At 45.8% G+C, this 24,398-nt stretch overlaps 1 protein-coding gene across 18 annotated transcripts in view; it reads right to left on the bottom strand.

Moving 5' to 3' along the window:
- The window catches only part of RBFOX1 (RNA binding fox-1 homolog 1), a 2,444,696-nt gene that overhangs the window by 135,146 nt on the left and 2,285,152 nt on the right, over positions 1 to 24,398 (bottom strand). For all 18 annotated transcript variants that reach the window (XM_061401054.1, XM_061401052.1, XM_061401049.1 and 15 more), the window contains one exon: positions 6,743 to 6,886. In XM_061401054.1, coding sequence (XP_061257038.1) covers positions 6,743 to 6,886 — 144 coding nt within the window. The remainder of the gene's footprint in view (positions 1 to 6,742; positions 6,887 to 24,398) is intronic.

Raw genomic sequence — 24,398 nt, 5'->3', positions numbered from 1 at the left:
TTTAGGGATTAAAATACACGTAAAGAACTACAGAAAGTAATATTTCCAGGCTCTTTTCCTCTGATTTGGAACTTTCCTTAAAAAGCAGAGACATCACTTTGCCAACGAAGGTCCATTTAGTCAAAGCTATATAGCTAGATAGCATCGCCGGCTCAATGGACATGAATTTGAGCATGGTCTGGGAGACAGTGAAGAACAGGGGTGCCTGGCATGCTGCAGTCCATGGGGTCGCAAAGAGCTGGACATGACTGAGCAACTGAACAACAGCAACGTTTTTGCTTTTTGCTTTTGCAGCCTGGGTATTTTTATTACATCTTTTATTACCCTAGGAAATTCTGTATTCTGTCTCTCTCCCCTGGGTGGAAAGCCTTACGCAGCTTCTGTGTCACAGAGGACAGGGTGATGGGGTGGGAGGGGCAGGAGAGAAAGGGAACAAGCAATTAGAATCCAGAGAACTGGGGGCAGCTTGCCTGACTGATGTGCCCCACTCAGAGGATACTGAGACACCCAGACTATAAGTGCCAAGAAGATCTTACTGAGATTCAAAAAAAAAAAAAAAAGGAAGAATATATAGATACTATCCTCTGGAACATACAAATAAATCTACGTTCCCTCGGAAAGAGAAGAACGCAGACTCCAGTTGAGTATAAATAGCTTAAAACCTTGAAATGAAAGTAGTTCTGACTATGAGAAAAAGAAATCCAAAGCTTAAGTCATCCTGGGCCACAGAAAGGTGCCCATCCCTCAGGATATGTACTCAGCCTGGGGATTACAGACTTGAATTTTTCTTACTGAGCTTCTTCTTGTGCTTCTCGACTTCAGGGAGAAGGAGAGAAAGAAACCAAGAAGAGAAGGCTCAACCAGGAGAGAAGACAGAAGGTCTCCATGGCTAGCATGCTCTATGGACATACCAGGAAACACACAACTCCCTCACCCTGTGATCAGTGGACACTTAGGAATTCTTTTGGTGAAGACAAGATGGTTCTATTGCTTTTTCCATGCCCTAGATTTGGGCAGAGAAAACTGTTAAAAAGAGAAGATGATTTTCAGATTTGAGAAATGCAAGATTTGCGTTGAAAGGCGAAGTGAGTTCCATGGTTTAAAAAAAAAAAAAATCCTCTAGCTTTCTGATTCTCTCAGAAGCCATCATTCTGCTATAACCCCCTTACGATATTCAGTTCCACACAGATGCTACCATGTATATTTCAGGCCTAAGAGACAGGAAGCCCACATATTTATGGTTAGAGAAACTTGGAAAGGACTTCCTCTAAAACCAACAAGCAAATGTCATCCACGGAACCTTCTCAAAGCAGTCAACACAAACGCACTTCCTTTAAAATAAGATCTGGTTGAAGAGATCGCTTGGTCTCAGGTGGTGATGGGCGAACTGTGACTTTCTCTGGAATGAGGAGTCCTGCATCAAATAGTTAACATCTTCCATGTGTTGGAGGTTATAGTTCTGCTGATGAGCTCAAAGATACTGCTCTGTGCTTCCCTTATAAGGAAACCAAGACCTGCCCCAAGGCTGCACTGCTGTTTCTTGACTGCTCCTCCCTTTTTTCGGCCTCCCCTCCCTTCCCTGATGAGCAACTGTTTGAACCTGCCCATCGGAGAAGGGGACACAGAAATACGTTTGTGGCTAGAAACCTCATGGGGTCCTGATTGGTTTCCACCATGCTCCTTACACATGGGAAATATCCACCTCATAACTATATTAAGTCAACGCCAGTAAACAGGGATTGGGAATACATGGATGAGTGGAATAAACATGAGAAAGAAAGAAAGAAAAAAGATCTGACTGAGATACACATGTGCTCAATTGCTCAGTTGTGTCTGATTCTTTGCGACCCCATGGACTGTAGCCCACCTGCCTCCTCTGTCCATGGAGTTCTCCAGGCAAGATTCCTGGACTGGGCTGTCATGCCCTCCTCCAAGAGATCTTTCTGATTCAGGGATTGAACCCAAGTCTCCTGTGTCTCCCATGCTGGCAGGCAGATTCTTTAACACTGAGCCACCTGGGAAGCTGCCGGTTGAGACAGCACCAATCAAAAAGTAATCTTCACATGTCTGATTCCCTAAATGGAGCAATGGCACCACATGCCCTGAAATGGTCTCCATTGTTTGTTTCTTTGGCAGTTGCCACGGGGTGGAAGTTTCTCAAAGCCAGTGAAACAAGCCGTAAGAAGAATGCTGATGTAAGCCCCCTTTCTAAGGCAGTTGTGTACTATATTTATAGTATCAACAGTTTAATTGGGAAGTTTGGTACTAATGATGTAAACACAGCTGGCACATTTTCAAGTTAAATAGACACGACTCATTCGCAGACATAACTAGGATCTATTTGCCCAACACCGGCATTCAGCTGTGTTCAACAAAATCTCAGTTTCCACTGGAGGGGTCTCGACAGATGCGACAAGGTTAAAATCCTGGAGCTTATAGGCACACACTCGGGCAAGAGGTACCGCCCATGTTTAGACCGGCTCAGATCAAATAATATTTCTCTGAAAACCTCTGAAAGGTGTTCAGTGGATACAGTATAAAACAGGAAAGTAAGCTTAGTTCACAGAATGTTCATGGAAGCTAAGAAAAGGCAACATCCTAGTTTTCTTAGGGCTGTTTTCACGTTTTGGATGTGGGAACAGGAGGAGGCACCCTGCCATGTCTGAAAACATCTCTGTTTTGTCATTTAAAAAGTCATCGTGAAAGCCCCTTCTTCTTCTACTTTTAATGAAAGTGTCTTCTGCATGTTCTGAAAGCCATGTAATCTGTCTTTGGTGACAATAGAGACTTCGGTGGGTCATATTCATGCCCAGAAGGCCTGTAGTTTGATAAGAAAAGCATGGCTGTCACATGGACAAGCATGAGGTAAAATCTGGACCCAGTACTCCCTGAGTAGCTGTTACTGAAGACCACTCTAGGATACAATGGCTTGTCTCAGTGGTCTAAATCTAGAACTACCTCTGTGTACAAGCAGCGTGCTCAATCGCTTCAATCATGTCTGACTCTTTGTGACCCCATGGATTATAGCCCTCCAGGCTCCTCTTGTCCATGGGATTCTCCAGTCAAGAATACTAGAATGGGTTGCCACACCCTCCTCCAGGGGATCTTCCCAACCCAGGGATCGAACTCGCATCTCCTATGTCTCCTGCATTGCCAGCAGATTCTTGACCCACTGAGCTACCTGGGAAGCCCATAACTATCTCTCTCACTTCACAAATGCTTACTTTTAAATGTTAGGTTCAACTGAGCTTTTTATTCAAGACCAAGACATTGTGACTAATTTGATGGCAATCCATACAATGTTTGCATGGGCCCATGGAGAATTCAAATGGAAAGGAAACACGCTCTTTGCGACCTCTGACATGTTTAAGAGGAAGGTAGCAGGGCCAGAATCCACATTCTTTCCAGTGAAACCTCCAGCACCAAGGCCCCTGATAATATAAGAGATCCATTCATTCACATGCCAATTGATCTTTTAAAAAAGACTCTGGATTCTGGACTTCCCTGGTGGTCCAGTGGTTAAGAATCTGCCTGCCAATGCAGGGGACATGGGTTCGATCCGTAGTCAGGGAAGACCTCAGATGCCACGGGGCAACTAAGCCCATGTGCCACAGCTACTGAAGCCCACATGCCCTACAGCCCATGCTCTGCAACAGGAGAGGCCACCAGAAGGAGATACCTTTGCACCATGACAAAGAGTAGCCCCTGGTTGCCACAGCTGGAGAAAGCCCACGCGCAGCCATGAAGACCCAGAGTAGCCAAAAATAAATAATGAAAAATGCTCTGGCCTCTGCTTTGGATGTAGTGGCCACAGGATTTTTGACCAAGGGATGTTCCATCTGAAAGGGAAACCATAGGAAATCTAAGATGATCTGGATGGTTTCATGCCAAATACTGCAACACATTCATCATAAAGGATACAAAGTGAATTGTGGAAGAAGGGAAATGAGGATTGTGACAAGGAGGCACCAAAGCCACAGTTTAAAAGGAAATGTTGAGGCACCTGCGGTAACCGATAGGCGTGTAGGGTTTGCAAACATCACGGCTGAATGATGCATGGATACAGAACCTGTTCAGAGCACTGCCAGGTGTCAGGGACTTTGGGAAAGAAAGTCTCTTTACTCTTGTGCTGTGGTTTTGGCTTGCAGTCCCCACAGCCATACTGAACAAAAGGGACCAAGAAGAAAACTGCAGAAAATCTTTGTGAGAGTTTTTCTCTGCTGTCTCTCCCTTTGTAGCCCCTGCTACAAGGAACCAGGGCAAAACACGGGAAGAAAAGGAGAAATGACATCTCACATCCCAGTGATGTGGAAAACAGCTGATTGGGATTAAAATGCAATTTCTTAGAGTAACTGTGACCTGAAACAGGAAACCACGCTTAATTCTCTCAGCTGGAGTGCAGAGCCAGTCCGAATGTTACAGATGACTTTTCACGTGATTCATGTCAGTAAATGTAGCACACAACCAGAGTGGGGTGGCCACCACTGACGTCTGCCCAGGAAGAATAGATTCTGCAGGATTAAAATTCCATGTCTTCAGAATGGTGGTTGTAAACCAAGAAGGCCGGAGTTATCGCAGAGTCCAGGAATTTGTAGCTGCTGGATGATTTTTACAGATGTGTGTGCGCAGAAGCATGCTCAGTCGTGTCTGACTCTTTGCAACCCTGTGGACTGTAGCCTACCAGGCTTCTCTGTCCATGGAATTTTCCCAGCAAGAATACTGGAGTGGATGGTCACAAAGCCCACCAAAAAATCTTGCATACTTTTAAAAATGGACACACAGGCAGCTTGTGATGAACTGAATTAATTTCAGGATGACTGACTGTGTGCTGCGTTTTCTGAACGTATAGATGGATCCTAAGTGTCTCTATCATCTTGTCAAATTGACATCTTGTCAGTTGCTTGAAAATTCTGACTTTTACAAACAGTGGCTCTGAAACTAGTAGATTCTGACCAAGGTTTGACAACTGGTAGCACGACCGATTTTGGCAAGACTTTGCTCTCTACCACCTCTCCTGTACCGCCCAGTAAGAACAGACAGGTTCGAATATTCATGCAAGTAGGATCCGTTTTTGGCATCTAGCTCTGAATATTTTGAATACCTTTGCAGTGGAGCCCTCTGGTCACTTTCAAGATAATCAAGAAGACCAGAGAGCACACAGCCATCCTCAGGGGTGGGAGTCCGGGTCTACTGCAATGAGTGACACCCGAAAAGAGCACAGGATGGTCATTAAGAGGACCAAATTCCAAGTCAACATCCCAGTGACACTTGATGAGTTAAGACAGATTGAAGAGCGAGATGACTTTCGAACCAGACCTGACAAAAGCGATCTAATTCCTCAGGCTGCCCATCATTCAAACCTGGTCTCCTCACTTCACACACACTTAACCTCGACTTTAACTCTGAATGCTCTGCACTTTTCAAAGTCATCTTTGACCTGAAATTGCCCGAGGGTATCTCTGCTCTGCAAGACTTAGAGGCTCAACTCAAGGTTATTACCAAATGAGAGAGATAAAAGAGCACAAGCTGACCTTTTCCACTGAAATGTCAGGATTCAGGCCTGGGTATCTTAGCTATGACACTTCGTTGGCTTTTGTGTCCAATGCATACTTGATAAACATCATGCATGCTAAAGAAAACATGTGCATTCACCCCACCATTGCAGAATGATGACACAGAGCTGGTGTTTTCATACGGAGAATGAGCTCTACCTGGCCCAGACCTAGACTTGGAAAGTTGAGCCTCTTCTTATTCCTTTTGTCATCTCTGCACCCATCCAGAAGCTCTTAGAAGGGGACTCTCTGGGCAGCCAATTGAGTGTTAAGAATGTAATTTTGTTCATTGAATCCACAGACATTTCCCACCAGCGCTGGGCTGACATAGACAAAGGGACTGTGACTCTATTTGTAAAAAATGAATGATATCCAAGCTGTCATAGCTTTGTCCTTTGGTGGAACTGAGCCCAAAGAGATGGCAAGCTCATCCCTTCCCAAGGTGGATGGTGCAAAGGTCATTCCAAAAGAGAATCAGGGTCACAATGTCCCCCAGTCAAGTGACTCTACCATTTCTTCTCTCTGGGTTGGTGGTGTCTTCTGTCTTGCTCCCTGTTCCATCATGGTGCTTGGGCAAGACTGTCATTTGTGGCATATAATCTTATAAGTTAAATCTCTGAATCCTCACCACAGATTCCAGAAGAACATATATGGCAGGATACAAGTCAGACTCTGAAATCTGCAGTGGTTTTGTTTTAACAAGGCTTTATGCAGAACTAATTATTCTCTACAATCACCTCTGAGATATAGATGCTCAGTACCCGGGAAAGAGCAAGGTCTGCAGAAATATGTTATGAGTCACTCTTCCCAATAATTTGGCAACCACTATAGCGAGAAAAACCAAGATGACCCATAACTATGTTAGCTGTCACATGGGTCCCCAGGCTCTTGACAAGGGATCAGCAATGAGCTTGTTTCAAGCACCTGGGAGCCTATTTTCCATTCGACATTCAAGTTACTAACTTGAAGAAGTACCGTTGGTCCAAGTGCAAACATGGTGAACACAGCAGAAAAGTTTATCCTAAAATCATGGAGATCCTGGCCAAAGAATACCCTCAGATAGGATCTAAAATGCCTTCCCCCCACCCCTGCTCACTTTGTATTATGAATACCAAGAAATTACATGAGGAGGGGAGGACTCTGGGGACCCCGGAGCGGCCACTGCAGAGGAGAAGAAAGGCAGTACTTACACCAAACATTTGTCGGAGGTCCGGATCCCGGAACCGGAAGGGGATGTTGGAGACATGCAGCCTCTTGGGCTGGGACTTGTTTTCCGTGTTTTCAGAAGGCTGTGTCTGGGGCTGGCCATCCGTGGGTGCCGCGTCATCTGTCTGCTAAAAGAACAAGAGCAAAGCAAAGAGGCTCAGAGTGGACCTGAACGTGCTTTTCATAAATATATATATATATATATATATATATATATATATATATAGGCGTATAGTAGCTTTAGTGTCGTGTTAGTTTCTACTGTACAACAAAGTAAATCAGTTATACATATACATATATCCCCACTTTTTAGGATTTCCTTCCCATTTAGGTCACCACAGAGCGCTGAGTAGAGTTCCCTGAGCTATACAGTAGGTTCTCATTAGTTATCTAGGTTATGCATAGCATCAATAGTGTATTACGATGCAGAGCATCAATAGTGCATATATGTCAATTCCAATCTCCCAATTCACCCCACGCCCACACCATCCCCCCTTGGTATGCATACAATTTGTTCTCTACCTCTGTGTCCCTATTCCTGCTTTGCAAATAGGTTCATCTATACCATTTGTTCTAGATTCCACATATATCCAATGTGCTTTTGCTTCCTCAAAATGGTAGAAAAATGCCAGAACAAAGGAATAATGCAGGAAGAAACTGCTGAATCATTCATTCATCCAGCAAAGATTTATTGAAAGACCACTGAGTGCCCATCACAGATCCAGGATTCAGCCACGAGCAAAGGAGCAGAGATCCTTACTATCATGGATCTAATTCTTACGGGGGAAGAACTAGACAATAAACTCAAGAAATACAGAGCTGGAGGATGGAGATAAGAGGGAGGGGGATAAAGTAAGGGCAAGGACTCGCTGGAACTGGGGGGCAGGGAGTTTCAGTAGGTAATTAGAGAAAGCTTCATCTAGAAAGGAGACTCTTTCTTTCATCCAGGCTGTTCAAAATCTTAAAATATGCCTACCTAATTGCCAAGGCTGTACAGATAAAAACGTTAGTAAATCTCATAAAACATTTGAAAAGGCTGTTTGGTATTCTGAAGTCCAAGTAACCATCTGATGGACTTAAATTTTTTCAAGGTTTTAATTTTTCCTTTCTTGATTTTGCAGACCTGTGCTGTTCATGACAGTTGACCCCATGTGGCTCTTTAAACGGAAATGAATTAAAATTAAATCAAATGGGAAATTCAGTCCCTTCCTCACAGTAGCCACATTTTTGAGTGCTCAGTGGCCACACATGGCTGTGGCTTCCGTGTTGGACAATGAAGACACAGAGCGCCTATGTTAGAAAGTTATATTGACCCAAGTTGGTGTTGACAATGTTACATTACTGGTATAGTTTGTTACTCTGCCTCCTACTCAGTCCCATCCTCCAAGGAAAAGCCCGGATAACATGATATAACAATGATACCCCCATTGAGGCAGGAACCAGGAGAAAAGTCACAGTAACATTTGATTCAATCATCTAGGCCACTTCCAAATGCTCAGTTCTGGAGTTTTAACATTTCAGAGATGCTTCTAGATGCTTTCTCTGCAATTAGCATGTACTGCCTCTAGGTGGCAGTAGACACCATTCACATGAAATGTCTACTTCGCTAAAACATGATGGAAAACCCATGAAAAAGGCCATCAAGCTTATGAAGGAGAAATCGTCCGCTCGTTCAGTTCAGTTCAGTTCAGTCGCTCAGTTCTATCTGACTCTTTGCGACCCCATGAATTGCAGCATGCCAGGCCTCCCTGTCCATCAACAACTCCCGGAGTTCACTCACACTCACGTCCATCGAGTCGGTGATGCCATCCAACCATCTCATCCTCTGTCGTCCCCTTCTCCTCCTGCCCCCAATCCCTCCCAGCATCAGAGTCTTTTCCAATGAGTCAACTCTTCCCATCAGGTGGCCAAAGTACTGGAGTTTCAGCTTTAGCATCATTCCTTCCAAAGAACACCCAGGACTGATCTCCTTTAGAATGGACTGGTTGGATCTCCTTGCAGTCCAAGGGACTCTCAAGAGTCTTCTCCAATACCACAGTTCAAAAGCATCAATTCTTCGGCACTCAGCTTTCTTCACAGTCCACCTCTCACATCCATACATGACCACTGGGTAAACCATAGCCTTGACTAGATGGACCTTTGTTGGCAAAGTAATGTCTCTGCTTTTCCTTACAAGCAATCTAGAAGCATATAACTAGGACAAAACTAATAACATGGACATAATCAGTGACTTTCTCATCAACCCTTGTCCTTATCGACAGGTTTCACTGAAATTTCCTTCCTAACACACACTGAATTGTATTTGTAAGGTAAGACATTCTGGTAGCTGGCGTACTACACTTCCAAGCTTCTTTGGTATCCAAAGCCCTACCAGATACTTTCTTCAACTTCCAAGGGTTGTGTCAAGAAGATAATACACTTGGTTATATTCCTAATGCTGCTGGATCTAATAAAAAGGCTGGTGATAGTTCTCTACCCTGAAAAATGAGTAGTAACAATGCTGTTGTTCAGTCGCTAAGTCATGTCTGACTCTTTGGGACCCCATGGACCGCTGATCCCAGACTCCTCTGTCCTCCACTGTCTCCCAGAGTTTGTGCAAATTTATATCCATTGAGTTAGACAATAACAATGGTGCATACCATATAAGGCTCTGTGATGACCAAACACCATAACACATGAGGCATCGTGCCACTGTTCCCAGCACAAGACACAATCAATAAGTGGAAGGCAAGGCATTTTTTAGAATGATGGTGATTTTTACCAAAAATGTCAAAGTGAGAGTGAAAAAGTCGCTCAGTTGTGTCCGCCTCTTTGCGACCCCATGGAATAGTCCATGGAGTTTTCCAGGCCAGAATACTCAAGTGGGTAGCTGTTCCCTTCTCCAGGAGATGCTCCCAACCCAGGGATCGAATCCAGGTCTCCTGCATTGCAGGCGGATTCTTTACCAGCTGAGCCACCAGGGAAGCCCTAAAAATGTCAAAGGAGAGGTGTAAAAAGCCTCATTAAGGAAATACGAAGAGAAGGTTCCCATTTGCTTGGTAAACACATCTTTCCTGAGCAACTACTATCCACGAAGCACGTAAGTTCATCCCCCAAAGCATACACAGTGTCTAGCTTAGCAGAAGAGAAAGAGGCAGAAAAGACAATGGTTAGACAGACTATTAAGAGGGGTCAGAGTGACCCTCAGGGGGTTGAGTCACTCTAAATCAGGGACACACCGTATGGCTGGTGGTTCCTCAGGCTTGCTGAGTCTGGAGGTTACATTTTTACCGGGACATGTCTAAGAGAAAAGGTGGCGCTGCACCAGTGGTGAGCAAAGTATGTACCAAGATGCAGAGAGGTGAATTCTGGATTTAGGGGACTGAGGCAGGAGACAGACAGGCTCCAAGCTAGGCATGTACAACTAGCCTCCTTTTTACATTTCCTGAGGAAGGGGGCAGGTGGGCTCCAGGCTAGATATTTACAATCAGCCTCCTGTGTGCACTTTGAAATAGAAAACAGCAATAGAAACAGGGTAAATAGCCAAACTTTGTCTCCTGGGGATATTAACAGCTATGGCAAGGACAGAGAGGGATGAAACCGAATTTGAGTAAAGGATCAAGAGGTCATATATTTTCCATCCTTGGGGCAAGGGAGACACTACACATGCCCAGAAAGGCTCCTTGGAGGTCAAAATGGAGGGGGCACCACCCTATAATATATGATGCCAAGCACCCCTCACCACCCCTGCCCCGCACTGGCCTCTGGGAAAAATCCATCTTGGGAAAAAGTTTCACAGGCATGTTAGGGAGGGTCCTAGGGCAGGTCAGGAGTGGGAAAAGAAATGAGATAATTGGCCAAAGGTAAACAAAGATCTGGGCTTCCCCAATGGCTCAGCAGTTAAGTATCTAATTGCAATGCAGGGGTTCGATCCGTGGGGTGGGAATATCTCCTGGAGAAGGCCATGAGATTCTCTTGCCTAGAGAATCCCATGGACTCAGGAGTCTGGCGGGCTCTATACTCCACAGGGTCACAAAAAGTCGGACACGATTGAAGCGACTGAGCATGCAGGTAAACAAAGATCTGGCAGAAATGCCCTACATAAATGACTTAACTGCCTCTTTAATGCACGCTTCCTCATTAGGGGGACGCTGACACCCTTTCCCTTTGGGTGTGTGTCTCTGCCTGGCTTCTGTCTTAACAAACTGCTTCTCTGTGTGCTCTCCAACTTGGTTGTGCTGTGTCTCTAATCATAAATTTTGTACCTCTTTCTACAGTTTTTGCCTCCTTGAGAAATGCATTTTTCAATGGGGCAAGGGCCCAGGGAATTTTGCTTCCAGCCTCTAGCCCCTGGGGAACTAGTGGCTAGGATTCGTGGTTTTCATCCAGGCTACCCAGCTCACTTCCTGGGCAGGGCACTAGGATCTCACTTTAACTCACACCTCACTGGCACCCCTTTGAGATTGGGACTACAGGCAGACCTCTATGTCACTGGTCAGAGGGAGCGTGCATGAAGGAAGGGTGGGAGAGGACCCAGCAGAGGGAGGCAGGGGGTGGACCTAAAGAACCCTACGGGTAGATCAAGAAGATACAATTTTTCCTTAAGGACCATAGCAGCGTGGTGACATGACCAGCATGAGACACAGGCTGAGCCATGCTAGACAAATGACAAATGTCTGCCTCCTGGCTGGTTGACTCACCGACTGAATCGGTGAATGCGTTAGGAGTAAAGGAAGAAACGAATGAATGAATGAGTGAACGGTCTCCTTTGCTACCCCCAAGTGAGAGGAAGAACAATATTACAACTTTGACACTTGTAAACTGGATATTTATATATTTATTTGTAGTTTTTGGCTGTGCCGGTCTTCCTGGGGCTTCCTAGGTGGTGCAATGGTAAAGAATCTGCCTGCTGACGCAGGAGACACAAGAGACGTGGGTTCAATAACCTGAGTTAAGAAGATCCCCTGGAGGAGGAACTAGCGACCCATTCTAATATTCTTGCCTGGAGAATCCCATGGACAGAGGAGCTGTAGCCCGCCAGGCGCCTTTGTCCATGGGGCCACAAAGATTCAGACAGGACTAAGCAATTGAGCACACACACGTGCACAATATGAGGCCTGGAGACACATCCACGAGACGGAAATGACCTTGAAGCATGAGACTGTCACTTTCCGAGGGGTTGGGGGTCCTACTGCTCAAACACAAGACTCTTCAGTTTGCAGAAGCAGCAGGGTAGTTCTTAGGCCTTCAAGCCACTTTTCCCCTTCAGTCAGAAGTTGCTGTTCAAATGCAAATGAAAACCTGCTCCTTCTCCTCCCAAGAAGGAAACTTAAGATTTGGATTTGTGTGTAACTGCTGGATGTTTCAGTTTAATAAACCTAATTAGGAATTACAGAGATTACGATTAAACATATTAAATGATTAATAGCATTATGCTGCTCATGTGAAAATTTAAATTAATCATCTTTAGTCAAACAGGACTTTGGAGAAATCTTTGTGTTGTTTCCTTTGATAAAAACACGCAACGCTCAATTGATCACTGCGCACTGGGCACAAATACAAAAAATGCTCAGAAACGGCTGCACTGAATACCTGTGTGTTAAAAGTAATTTTTAAAGATAACACGGAAAAAAGAAAAAACTAAACCAAAAAGTTATTTCAGACATCGTCGGGAGCTTCTCTGGTGGCTCAGTGGTAAAAGAAGCTGCCTTCATGCGACATGGCTTCGATCCCTGGGTTGGGAAGATCCCCTGCAGAAGGAAATGGCAACCCACCCCAGGATTCTTGCCTGGAGAATCTCACAGGACAGAGGAGCCTGGTGGTCTGCAGTCCATGGTGTTGCAAAGAGTTGGACATGACTTATCGACGCAACAACAACAGAGGAATGGAAAAGGAAAGGGAAGAGGGAGGGTATCAGTATCCAGAGGCTGACAAAGAAGCATAAGGAAGCAATCTAGAAGATTGAGTGTGCTCGCTTGTATGTTGCGATGTGATGAGGACCATATGGAGCACAAGGCAAACAAAAGAAGCTGCGACAAAGCCGCGATCTCGCGAGGGGTCAGAGCTAAGGGAATGACCCTTAATGACCCCTCATCTTGAGTATTTCAGGCTGTGAGGTTTCCTTTTTGCTGGGAACTTTCAGGGAAAACATATTCAGCACATACTCAGGGTTTCATATCCCTCTATTAGTCTCCTAAGAAATTACCAAAAACATAGCGACTTAAAGCAACAGAAATCGATTCTCTCTCAGTGGCAAGGGCCAGAAAAGTTCAGTGAAGATGCCCTCAGGGTCCCGCTCTGGCCAGAGACTCCCAGGAGGACGTCCTTCCTTGTTCTTCCAGCCACTGGTGGTTTCTTGGCTCGCCTGAGCTGCACTGCTAGAGTCTCTCATCTCTGTTTGGCTTTCTTCCCTCTGAGTGTCTGAGATTCAAGTCTCCCTCGGCCTTTTTTCTTCTTATAAGGACATTAAGGACACTGGATTTAGAGCTCACACTAAATTGAGGCTGATCTAGTCTTGAGATCCTTAACCTAATTGCATCTGTAAAGACCTTTTATTTTATTTTTTTTCCAAATAAGGTCACATCCCCAGGTTTACGAAGGTCAGAACACGGACACATATTTGAAGGCCTTCGTTCAACCCACGAAGTCCCCTGCTAAGCAAACAGATGGGAAATGCTTGGAAAATGAGTAACTGTTATCAAGAATTATCAAGGAACAGTTGCACTTTTTAACCAGTCCTGGTGGTATGAGGCTTTCAAAACAGTTGGCCTCAACCCAGATGCAGAAGAAGGGAGAATGCCCCCACTAGAGCTGTCCCCAGGTTCTCAGCCATCACACTGGTCACTCTGATGAGTTCTCACTTCTCAGATGGCTCAGTAGTAAAGAATCTGCCTGTCAATGCAGGAGACGTGGGTTTGATCCCTGGGTGAGGAAGATCCCCTGAAGAAGGAAATGGCAACCCACTCCAGTATTCTTGCCTGGGAAATCTCACGGACAGAGGAGCCTGGAGGGCTACAGTACATGGGATTGCAAAAGTCAGACATGATTTATGACTAAATACTTTGGCCACCTGATGTGAAGAACTGACTCATTTGAAAAGACCCTGATGCTGGGAAAGACTGAAGGCAGGAGGAGAAGGGGATGACAGAGGATGAGATGATTGGATGGCATCACGACTCAGTGAGTTTGAATAAACTCTGGGAATTGGTGATGGACAGGGAGGCCCAGCCTGCTGCAGTCCATGGGGTCACAAAGAGTTGGACATGACTGAGTGACTAAACTGAACTGAACAGCAAAATGAGAAGAGATTTGAGCCTTCCCTTCAAACACAGGCTCCAAGACCCCTTTCTGTACTTGCCCCTGAATGCAGTGATGACCTTCAGCTGGGCTGAAGCCTCCAGAAAGGCCACCAGCACTTGAAAGACCAAGACCTGCCTGCAGGTTCCTCACACAGATGGACAAGCATCCCTGAGGAGTCCACTAAAGCCTATGGCAAAAGCACAGGGTGAGATTTCTAAAGATAAAAATAAAACAATGTGAAAAAGCTACAAGACTTACTAACAGAAGGAACCATCTAGAACATGTCTTTTTGAAAGGCAGGATCTACCAGGTTTGCGATTACATTCCCTAAGGCTGGTGCATGTCAAAGCTTAGTGGGAATTAATCATTGAAAGAAGAACTCTTGATTTATCCGTGTCTGATTTTTTTTAAGTCACTTTGGCTCTAAAGTGAGACCCAGCTGAATTAGAAATGTACCTTGTAACCACGTCTGGAAGATCAGAAGGTGGAACTTAAAAACCAAGCAAATTAATACTGTTCCACTTGCTCAGAGATGGAAGGAAATTGAGATGAGTACGGATGTTAGCGGTGTAGGCAGAATGGCTGGGGTGTTGTCCCTCCCAGAACCTTCCAGGCCAGACCCTCACCCTGGTCTAGGAGATGCTGCCTTGATCCCCGTCTCCTGGTTTTCCCCCGTTTTGCTCACGAGCCCCTTGGCTCTCCCTTCAACACTCAGCACATTCCTTAGTCTTCACACCTGTTTATCTGTCCCCCTTGTCTGGATAATTCTCTCCCCACAACACTGTGGGTCAACTATCCTTTGGTAAAAAATAAATAAATAAATAAAACAGCTGCATCAGCATCTCCTCCCTTCATGCCTGTTGTTCTTGCACAGCACACATCACTTCTTGCTTTTGCATTATATGCTTCTGTTAATTTCTATCATCTGTCTTCTCTACCAGAAGGCACAGTACATGAGAACAGGGAAGGCAGAACCTCTATGCACTTACCTCTTACCTCTTAGAGCAGAGTTTCTCTACAACAGAACTGTTGGCACTGGGGGTTCCTTAATTCTGTGATGTGGGGATCACCTGGTGAACCATAAGATGTCCAGTAGCATCCCTGACCTCCACCCACTAGATGTCAGTGGCCTTCTCTGGGGCTAGGACAACTGAAAATCTCTTTGAGGCTTCAAAGGTCCTGGTGGAGCAAAACTGCACCAATTAAAACCACTCACCTAGTACACGTGGTAAGTTCTCTGTAAATATCTGTGGCATACATGAACAAACCTGGTTTTGCCACAAGTGAGTTGCATGAATCCTGACTTCATGTCTCTGGGTCTTAGTTCCAACTTGGATAAAATGATAAACCCTGAATGTTCCTTGGAAGAACTGAGCTGATGCTGAAGCTCCAATACTCTGGCCACCTGATGAGAAGAGCCAACTCATTGGAAAAGACCCCGATGCTGGGAAAGATTGAAGGCAGGAGGAGAAGGGGGCAACAGAGGATGAGATGGTTGGATGGCATAAGCAACTCAATGGACCTGACTTTGAGCAAACTCTGGGAGATGGTGAAGGACAGGGAAGCCTGGTGAGCTGCAGTCCATGGGGTCCCAAAGAGTCAGATGCAACTTAGTGACTAAACAACAAAAATGATAAATGCATCTCTGTCTAGATCCTTTAGTGTAGGGTCATGAAATCAAAGCACCATGAAGAAATGGGATCATCATCATCCTATTACAAACAGGATTAATAATCATCAGCTTTGTTCTTTATTTCTCAGGCCCATGGACGTCAATGACTCTGAAGTGCAGCTTCCTCATCATTGCAGGAAAGGTTGAAGGACCCTGTGTGTTCATCCCTCAGTCCTGTCTGACTCTTTGCAACACCATAGACTGTAGCCCACCAGGTTCCTCTGTCCATGGAATTCTCCAAGCAAGAATACTGGCATGGGTTGCCATTCCCTTCTCCAGGGGATCCTCCTGACCCAGAGATTGAACTCAAGTCTCCAGCATTGCAGGTGGATTCTCTACCATCTGAGCCACCAGGGAACCTACATGATGCAAAGCCCATTAACTCCAGAGGTAGGTTTCCAGGAAGCTCTTGGCAGAGGTTCCCAAATACACTCATTAGAACGGCAAAGCCCGCTCCTGCTCTGGTCCAGTTCGAGGGCTCTATTAGGAGGCAGAATGTGTGCCTCAGAATTTTTCCTAATAAACAAACTCCCCAGATATCAGCGCAGGTTATAAATGTTAAGAAAACACCACCAGCTCTTTAATCTCCTGATCGCTTAGTGCTTCCATTAAAAAAAAAAAAAAAAGAAAACCTTAATAAAGAACCGTGGGGCTCCCTCTGCTATAATTGTTCCTAAGTCAATGAATAGCTCTGAGCAACCCAAGGCTAATCCTGGTGAAATTGGATTTTGATATCGACCAATCCAGGGACGACAGTTGGAGAGAGCAGGCATGGTCATGCATGAATCCGCGCCTTTCAGATTGTGGCCCCGCCGCCCATGGTCTCCTCTCTCTCAGCCCAGGGACTCTCTGCTGAGTTCACCTGTATACCAGGGGATGACCAGATCTCTGGGAGGAGAAGCACAGGAAAAGGGCTTTCCCCAGGTGGCACTAGTGGTAAAGAACCCCAATGCAAAAGATAACAGGGACGTAAGTTCAATCCCTGGGTCGGGAAGATCCCTTGCAGGAGGGCATGGCAACCCACTCCAGTATTCTTGCCTGGAGAATCCCACGGACAGAGGAGCCTGGAGGGCTACAGTCCAAGGGGGTCCCAAAGAGTCGGACATGACCAAGGTACTGAGCATGCACTGTGTGGTCAGTTGCTCAACTGGGTCCAATTCTGAGACCCCCTGGACCCAAGGGTCAAACTTGCCATCTCTTGAATCTCCTGCATTGACAGGTGGATTCTTTACCACTGGCACCACCTGGGAAACCCACATTATATAATAGGTACTTTTTGAGTCATTCCAGGAACATTCTCTGGGTCCATCTTCTTTCCTGCTGAGCATCTCTCACTCTGCCATGAAGGTATCAAAAGAGACCATCCAAGACTCAACCCTGAGGCAGTTAGATTCCCCACCCTGCCCCACCTCCCGGTCAGCCCACTGAATATTCAGCATCTTCCCTCTGCTAAGGGCATCCCCCACCTCCACACACAAGGCTCTCAGTGGTGATAAATAAAAAGTGTACTTTTGAATAGCCAGCTGCTTCTCCCTCCTCCACCAATCAAGCTATTTCTCTGAGATAAAAGCTGAGTGTCTTGGAGGTATTATTTGATTAAGTTGACAATATTATTGGGAGAGATAGTTGAGTAGCCACTGCGATGTACTTGGGACCAAATTGATTTGTGTTACGAACACTTGGCCTGTCTCTTCTCGCAGCCTGAAGAGCAGTCTTGATTTAGCCAGGAATGCCGGGTGAATTTAGAGGATCCGCAGACTCTCTCTCTCAATCCATGGAGAACAGCAGGGCCAGAGCACAGACTAGCGTAATTCAATACATTGCACTATAAGCTCCGAAAATAATATCACAGAGCTTTGCAATATACCTATTTGATTTGATTTGTAAACTTGATAAAAAAGCAATCGAGAAAAGTTCAGGGGGAAAATATATATGTTCTAAGCAAAAATGTAACTATATTGAATGTGTACAAAGGACCACGGAAAGGAGCGAAGAGGTGAGAAAAGCATGCATACTAAATCGACTTCCTACCCTGGCGTTAGACAATATTACACACTCTCCATTTAAAACGAAGCAAGATGGTGCAAAGTGATTTTCCATTAAAAGTAATAATCGTGGTAAGCCCAGGGAATGTGCATTAAAACCCTCATCTCGGGTTCTCTAGAAATCCAACTTCAAAACGGGGCCTGTGCGGATTCACTCGGCTTCCTGCTTTTTTTTTTTTTCTTTCCATTTTAGCTCTGTAGGCAAACAAATAAGTTAATCACACAGCTTTGGATGGAGTTAATGCCTCCTTCCTGATTCAGCTGGGCTGATTCTGTAGCCAGGTGACACAGAATTAAGAAACATGTTGCATTTCTTTCAACTCAAATTCAGTGCTCTGCCAGAATGATGAAATTCCTAGGAAAGGAGAAGGACTGGAGGACAGAGACAGGACAACTAAATATATTTTGGCTTTTGGTTTTTTTTTTTTTTTAGGTCTTTGAAAGAATAGGATGAGCGCGCAAGGGCCAAGCACTGCACACATCTGTAATGGAGATGAGCTGCCAAGGTGTCTGTATTAGTCAGTGCTGGCTGCTGTAACAAAATATCCCAGACTGGATGGGTGAACCCACAGACACTCATTTCTCATGCTTCTGCAGCCTGCAAAGCCCACGATCAAGGTGCCAGCATGTTAGGTTTCTTGTGAGAGCACTCTTTTCTGGCTTGCCACCTTCTGGCTATGTCCTCATACAATGGAGGGGGGTGAGCACATGTGCACTCAGTCATGTCCAACTCTTTGCAACCCCGTGGACTGTAGCTTCTCTGTCCAAGTGATTTTCCAGGCAAAAGTACTGGAGGTGGTGGCTATTTCCTCCTATAGGGGATCTTCCTGACCCAGAAATCAAACCCATGGCATCTCTTGTGTCTTCTGCATTAGCAGGTGGATTCTTTACCACTAATGCAATCTGGGGAGCCCCAGAGAGGGGATGGCCTCTCTCAATTCCTCTTCTAAGGATACTTACCCAATCAGGAGGATCCCACCCTCATGATGTCACCTAAACTCAACAACTCCCTGAAGCCCCCACCTCCCAATAACATCAGTGGGTTAGGGTTTGAACATAGAAATTTGGGTGGGAGGCAAGGGGATGGGGGCAGGGGTGGGGAGAACCAATTCAGTCCATAGCAATGTTTAGCAGAATCTGCAAATACCTAGGAATAAGAAAAAGTGTTTTGCCCTAAAGGACTTCTCTGGTGGCTCAAACGGTAAAGAACATGCCTGCAATGCAGGAGACATGTGTTTGATCCCTGGGTCAGGAAGACTCCCTGGAGAAGAGAATGGCAACCCACTCCAGTATTCTTGCCTGGAAAATCCCAAGGACAGAGGAACCTGGCAGAGGGTGGGGCTATAGTCTGTGGGTTAGCAAAGAGTTAGACATGACTGAGCAATTAACACACATAATTATTATGGTGATGCACAGCTAGAACAGTGCCTGACTCCTGACAGTCATTTGATAAAGATTAGTTGAATGACTGGCACTCTGTTAAGCTCACTGCATCACCTGATGACTCAGAGAAGATTCTACTGTTTGGCCCCATTTTATGATCAAGGAATTTGAGGTTCAGAGAGCTCAGAGCTTCTTCGGGATGCTCAGTAATTACATGGGAGGCACAGTGGCAGGGTGGGTGGGACTGATTTCCTGGGTCAAACCCCTGAATGGCACATGAAGACCATGGGGCAGCTTTCTGATCACCTGGTGATTAAAAACAGCCAGGTCCACTTTCAAGGACCTCCAAAGTCCATGAGATGCAAACCCACTTCCAAGTGCTGCAAACCTGCCCTGATGGACCTGCAGTAGCAGGGTGTGTTCCCTGCCTCTCCACCCCTCCTATTCCAGCACTTGCGAGAGGAGGTCCACCCTGGGACCCTCTTCTTCCCCTGTTAGGGCTTGTCCTTTGGGGCAGGGATTGGAAAAAAGGATGTGGGAGGTGAGGGACATTCAAAGAACCAAGATGCTTCCCGATGGGGAGAAACAGGTGCCCTGCTGGGCTTTCTCTGTCATTCAGCCAGAACGCATGTGTGGCTTTGCTGAGGGTGGTGGGGCCTGAGGGGTCAGCACGTTTGGGTTACTTGGAGCCATGATCAGCCACCTTCCCCCTGCCGCCCCCATTCAACTTCTACTGTTGCCCAGAGCCCTGTGTCTTCAACGCTCCCAACTCTCCTTATAAGCAGGGTCCCCTCCTTGAGCACTAGGCTTTCTGGACAGCCTCAGAACCCCTTCCCATCCTTCCTCTGAACTTCAGGCTCTTCCAGGAGCCAGGGGAACCACAGGGAGCAGAGGACAGGCAGCCGGATGCGTTCTCCATGACAGTCCTTTCCCATCCTACTGTTTCTAACTATGCCAGCACACCTCTACCTTTATAAATCCCCAGGTAAGAAGCAGGCAGGAATCCTCTGTTAATGACATCCCGGGGCCCAACTGATTCAAGAAGCATGTCAAGTTCTTGCATAAACTGTTCTGCCTTCTCCTGTTTTGACGGCATCATGAAGATCAGGCTTCTTCTTTAGCCCAGCAAGCACATAGCCTGTAAGAGACAGCAACCCCCACCCTCCCCCTCCAGGAGAGACTCTCCTACGGCTCTCCTCTCATCCCACCTGAGTCCCCGTGTTGTCTTTAATCCTCCGTCTCACTCAGAAATCAAGGTCAGCTTAAACATCGATTTAAAAAGAAAAAAAGTGTTGCTATTTTGCAAAGAATCTTCAAATCCTCAAAGATTCCTCCCCTACATGTATTTAATTTAACCAAATGGCAGACCTGTGCATGGTGTTCATTCCCCAGGCCTAAGAAGACTGCTGACAGCACAATCTGGCTGCAGAAAATGAGTGATGAATTTAAGATGAAACTGATCTCAGCTAAAATCCCTGGATTTGCCTTATTAATGACCTTTCTTTGTATAAATGCTTGAAACAAAGAGACAAGCATGCCGAGGGTTTTGTTCTAGGACTACTTGAGTTTTCTCAGTGTCTCAGACATATGTGGATGTGTTTCCAAGACATAGGTGGATGTGGTTGTGTGTGTGCATGTGTGTGTGTGTGAACATGGATCTGTCTATTCCGACACTTGAGAGCTAAAGAATTTTGTCTCATAATGTATGTGATTTCTGCAAATGGACACAGTTCCGGTTACTTCTGAGTTCCAAATCTTATTCATAAGTAGGCTAATTTCTAGTGCACTGGTAGATGGGGAGGAGTTTAAATATATATTAGGAAATAAAAATACTAAGAAGTGCACTCTGAAAGTAGACATGCCTGCATCTCCATTAGAGTTTGCTCTTTACCTAGACAGAGAGCAAACTTTTCCTTAAAGGTCTGTTTAGTAAATTGATGGCTGATCTGCCTCTGTTGAGTCCCTGGGACAGCAAGGAGATCAATCCAGTCAATCCTGAAGGAAGTCAACCCTGAATATTCACTGGAAGGACTGAGGCTGAAGCTCCAATATTTTGGCCACCTGATGCGAAGAACCAATTCATTGGAAAAGACCCTGATGCTGGGAAAGGTTGAGGGCAGGAGGAGAAGGGGAGAGACAGAGAATGAGATAGATGGATGGCATCGTCGACTCAATGGACATGAGTCTGAGCAAACTCCAGGAGATAGTGAGGGACAGGGAAGCCTGGTGTGCTGCAGTGCATGGGGTGACAAAGAGTGGACATAACTGAACGACTGAACAACAGCTGCCTCTGTCGCCCATGAAAGCAGCCAAAGGCAGTGAGAAGAAGGAGAAAGAGCTGCCAGTCCTGGGCCATCTCTCATCTAATTATGCCATTCGTAGCTCTAATAAGAATAGGGTGAGGCTGCAAGAGATAAGATTTTGGTGGTAGATGTGATGCTGCATGACCTAGGGCAAGTTACCTGCCTTCTCAGAGTCTCCAACTCTTCATCTGTTTAAGGAAAATGATACCACCTCCCTCCTGGGTCAGAGAGAAGCAAATGGAATTATGTCCCAGAAAGTGCTTTGACTACTTCAAGATGTTCTGTATCTATGAGCAACAATTTCCATTTTTGTGGGTTAAAGGGAAAAGCAAGATGTTCCCACATAGCAGATGAGAATATGGAAACCAACGTAGAGACTAGAAAGCTTGTTTATTCATTGGTAGTAGTAGCGTTAGTCGCTCAGTCATGTCCAACTCTTTGGGATCCCACGGATTGTAGCCCACCAGGCTTCTCTGTCCATGGGATTCTCCAGGCAAAAATACTGGAGTAGATTGCCATTCCCTTCTCCAGAGGATCTTCCCGACCCAGGGATCAAACCCAGGTCTCGGGCAACAGGCAGATTCTTTCCTGTTTGAGCTACACAGGAGACCTGTAGTCACTGGACTACAGCCATTGAACCCTTAGTCATCTGAGGTCCTTCAACTTAAGAGACTTGGATTCAAGCCCAAGTTTTGTCCATCTCTCACTGTGTCCTGTCTCTGGATTGAAATTTAAGGCACCTGAAAACATGAAAGCATTGAATTTTGTGGCTTCCAGGTACCTATAAAGTTGACTAGTCAAGGCTCTGAGACTCGGGAAGGGTGAGTGGGGAGACCGGCATGAGAGACCCAGGGGGCTGTTCTTGTTGGTCCTCCTAGCAAAATGCAGGTTTTGTGTTCTGAAAGGTAGACAGCTTCGCCTGTGGTTGGAGAGGTGGAGAGTGCTGTGTGAATGACATCAATCTATCTACAGGCATATTCAGACCACGTCTAAGTGACCTGGGGAAGTTAGTTGAAAATGCAGGTTTCTGGGCCCTACCCCACAACCGATTACTCACAATCCTGGACCCAAGATGAATCATTTATAATCATTCCTCGTTGGCGACTCTGATGTATCTCAGAGTCACTGTTTCATTCTTTAGGGAGGCAGCAGTGCTGAGCTTTTGTGTCGGGACTAAGAAACCAAATGAAAGTGGAGCTCCAATCCCAGTTATCCGACCTTGGACTTGTTACACGGCCCCTCTACACCTCACCTCCTATGAATTCATTCCTCCAACGAGCACTGATGGACTGCCTTCCATGTAAAGAACCAGAAGATGGGGAGCATTAGGACCACAATGCAGGCACAGTGATGACCGGTGACTTAAGGTGTTTTTGTGAGCACTGAGTAAACATTAGTCACGGCACAGCAACCCTCTTGAGACACCTTCAATAAGCAAAAGCACCATTTAGAGGACACACCCCAAGCACTGGGTTGGATCTTGTGTGTATCTGGGTTTGCACACAGCTATTGGATTACCCTTGATTTTGGGGGGTACCCTGTCTCTCTGAATTAATTCCTCTACCTAAAAAGGAGACATGTATTTTTAAGGCTGATGGGGGTGGGGATAGGGTGGGGTAGGGTGGAGGCAGGTGATGTTTCAAAAGGTTTCTCAAATGGTTTCAAACGATTAGTCATACAGAATTTCTTATGGATCTCAGATGCACCTAGCTTTCTCTATGAGGTCATATTTAGAGAGAGAGGGGCTTGCCTGGTAGCTCAGCTGGTAAAGAAGCCTCCTGGAATGCAGAGACCCCAGTTCTATTCCTGGGTCAGGAAAATACCCTGGAGAAGGGACAGGCTATCCACTCCAGTATTCTTGGGCTTCCCTGGTGACTCAGATGGTAAAGAATCTGCCTGGAACATGGGAGACCTGAGCTTGCTCCCTGGGTTGGGAAGATCCCCTTGAGGAGGGCATGGTAACCCACTCCAGTATTCTGGCCTGGAGAATTCCATGGACAAACGAGCCTGGAGGGCTACAGTCTATGGGGTCACAAAGAGTCGGACACGACTTAGCAGCCAAGCACAGCATACACACACACACACACAAACACACACATACGTATATGAGAGAGAGAAAGAGAGAGAGAAAGAGCAAGAGAGAAAGGGAGTTGTATAATGTATACATCCTAATACAATCACAAGGTTGAATTCCAAGGCTGATGGAACATTCTGATGGGGAGGCTCACCTCTGACTGATTATTTGATGCTTTTGATCTTTTTCTATTGAATCTGAGATTACCAGCCTCCTTTTCCATTCAGCCCTGCCCTGCAGCTTTCCTGACATTTTGTTATCTTTGCCTAAACCTTTCAGGAGAGGCCTCTGAACCTTTCTCCTCTGCTGACTGGGAGGGGAACACGATTTACTGCCTGTGCTTTCACAGAGAGCAACCATCCTTCACTGAAGGGCAAAATAAAATAAAGCTCTGCAATATTTTTATGCAATTTTTAGAAAAATCTTTTAAGATGAGTAAGAGTGGAGTTCATTTCACTGAACTGCAGAGCATCAGCTAGGAATATGGATCCCCAACTACTCTTTCTATCCTGTTACAGGTTATTTTCATCCACTTACTCCAAAGATGCTCTGAAAGAGGCTTAGGGCACCGGCTCTGGAATCTGAGCCCAGAGCAGGATCACCTGGGGAACTCCTAGGAAATGCAGATTCCAGGGTCCTAGCCATTGCACTGCTGATTTTCGTTAGTCTGAAGCCAAGGGGTGCTGTGGGCTTCCCAAGTGGTGCTAGTGGTAAAGAATTCGCCTGTCAATGCAGGAGATGCAAGAGACGAGGGTTTGATCCCTGGGTCAGGAAGATCCCCTGGTGGAGGGCATGGCAACCCACTCCAGTATTCTTGCCTGGAACATTCCATGGACAAAGGAGCCTGGTAGGCTACAGTCCATAGGGTGGCAAAGAGATGGACAC

The sequence above is a fragment of the Bos javanicus genome, chromosome 25 (assembly GCF_032452875.1).
Source record: "Bos javanicus breed banteng chromosome 25, ARS-OSU_banteng_1.0, whole genome shotgun sequence".
Taxonomy (NCBI): Eukaryota; Metazoa; Chordata; class Mammalia; order Artiodactyla; family Bovidae; genus Bos; species Bos javanicus.
This window is presented reverse-complemented; position numbering and strand designations above follow the sequence as displayed.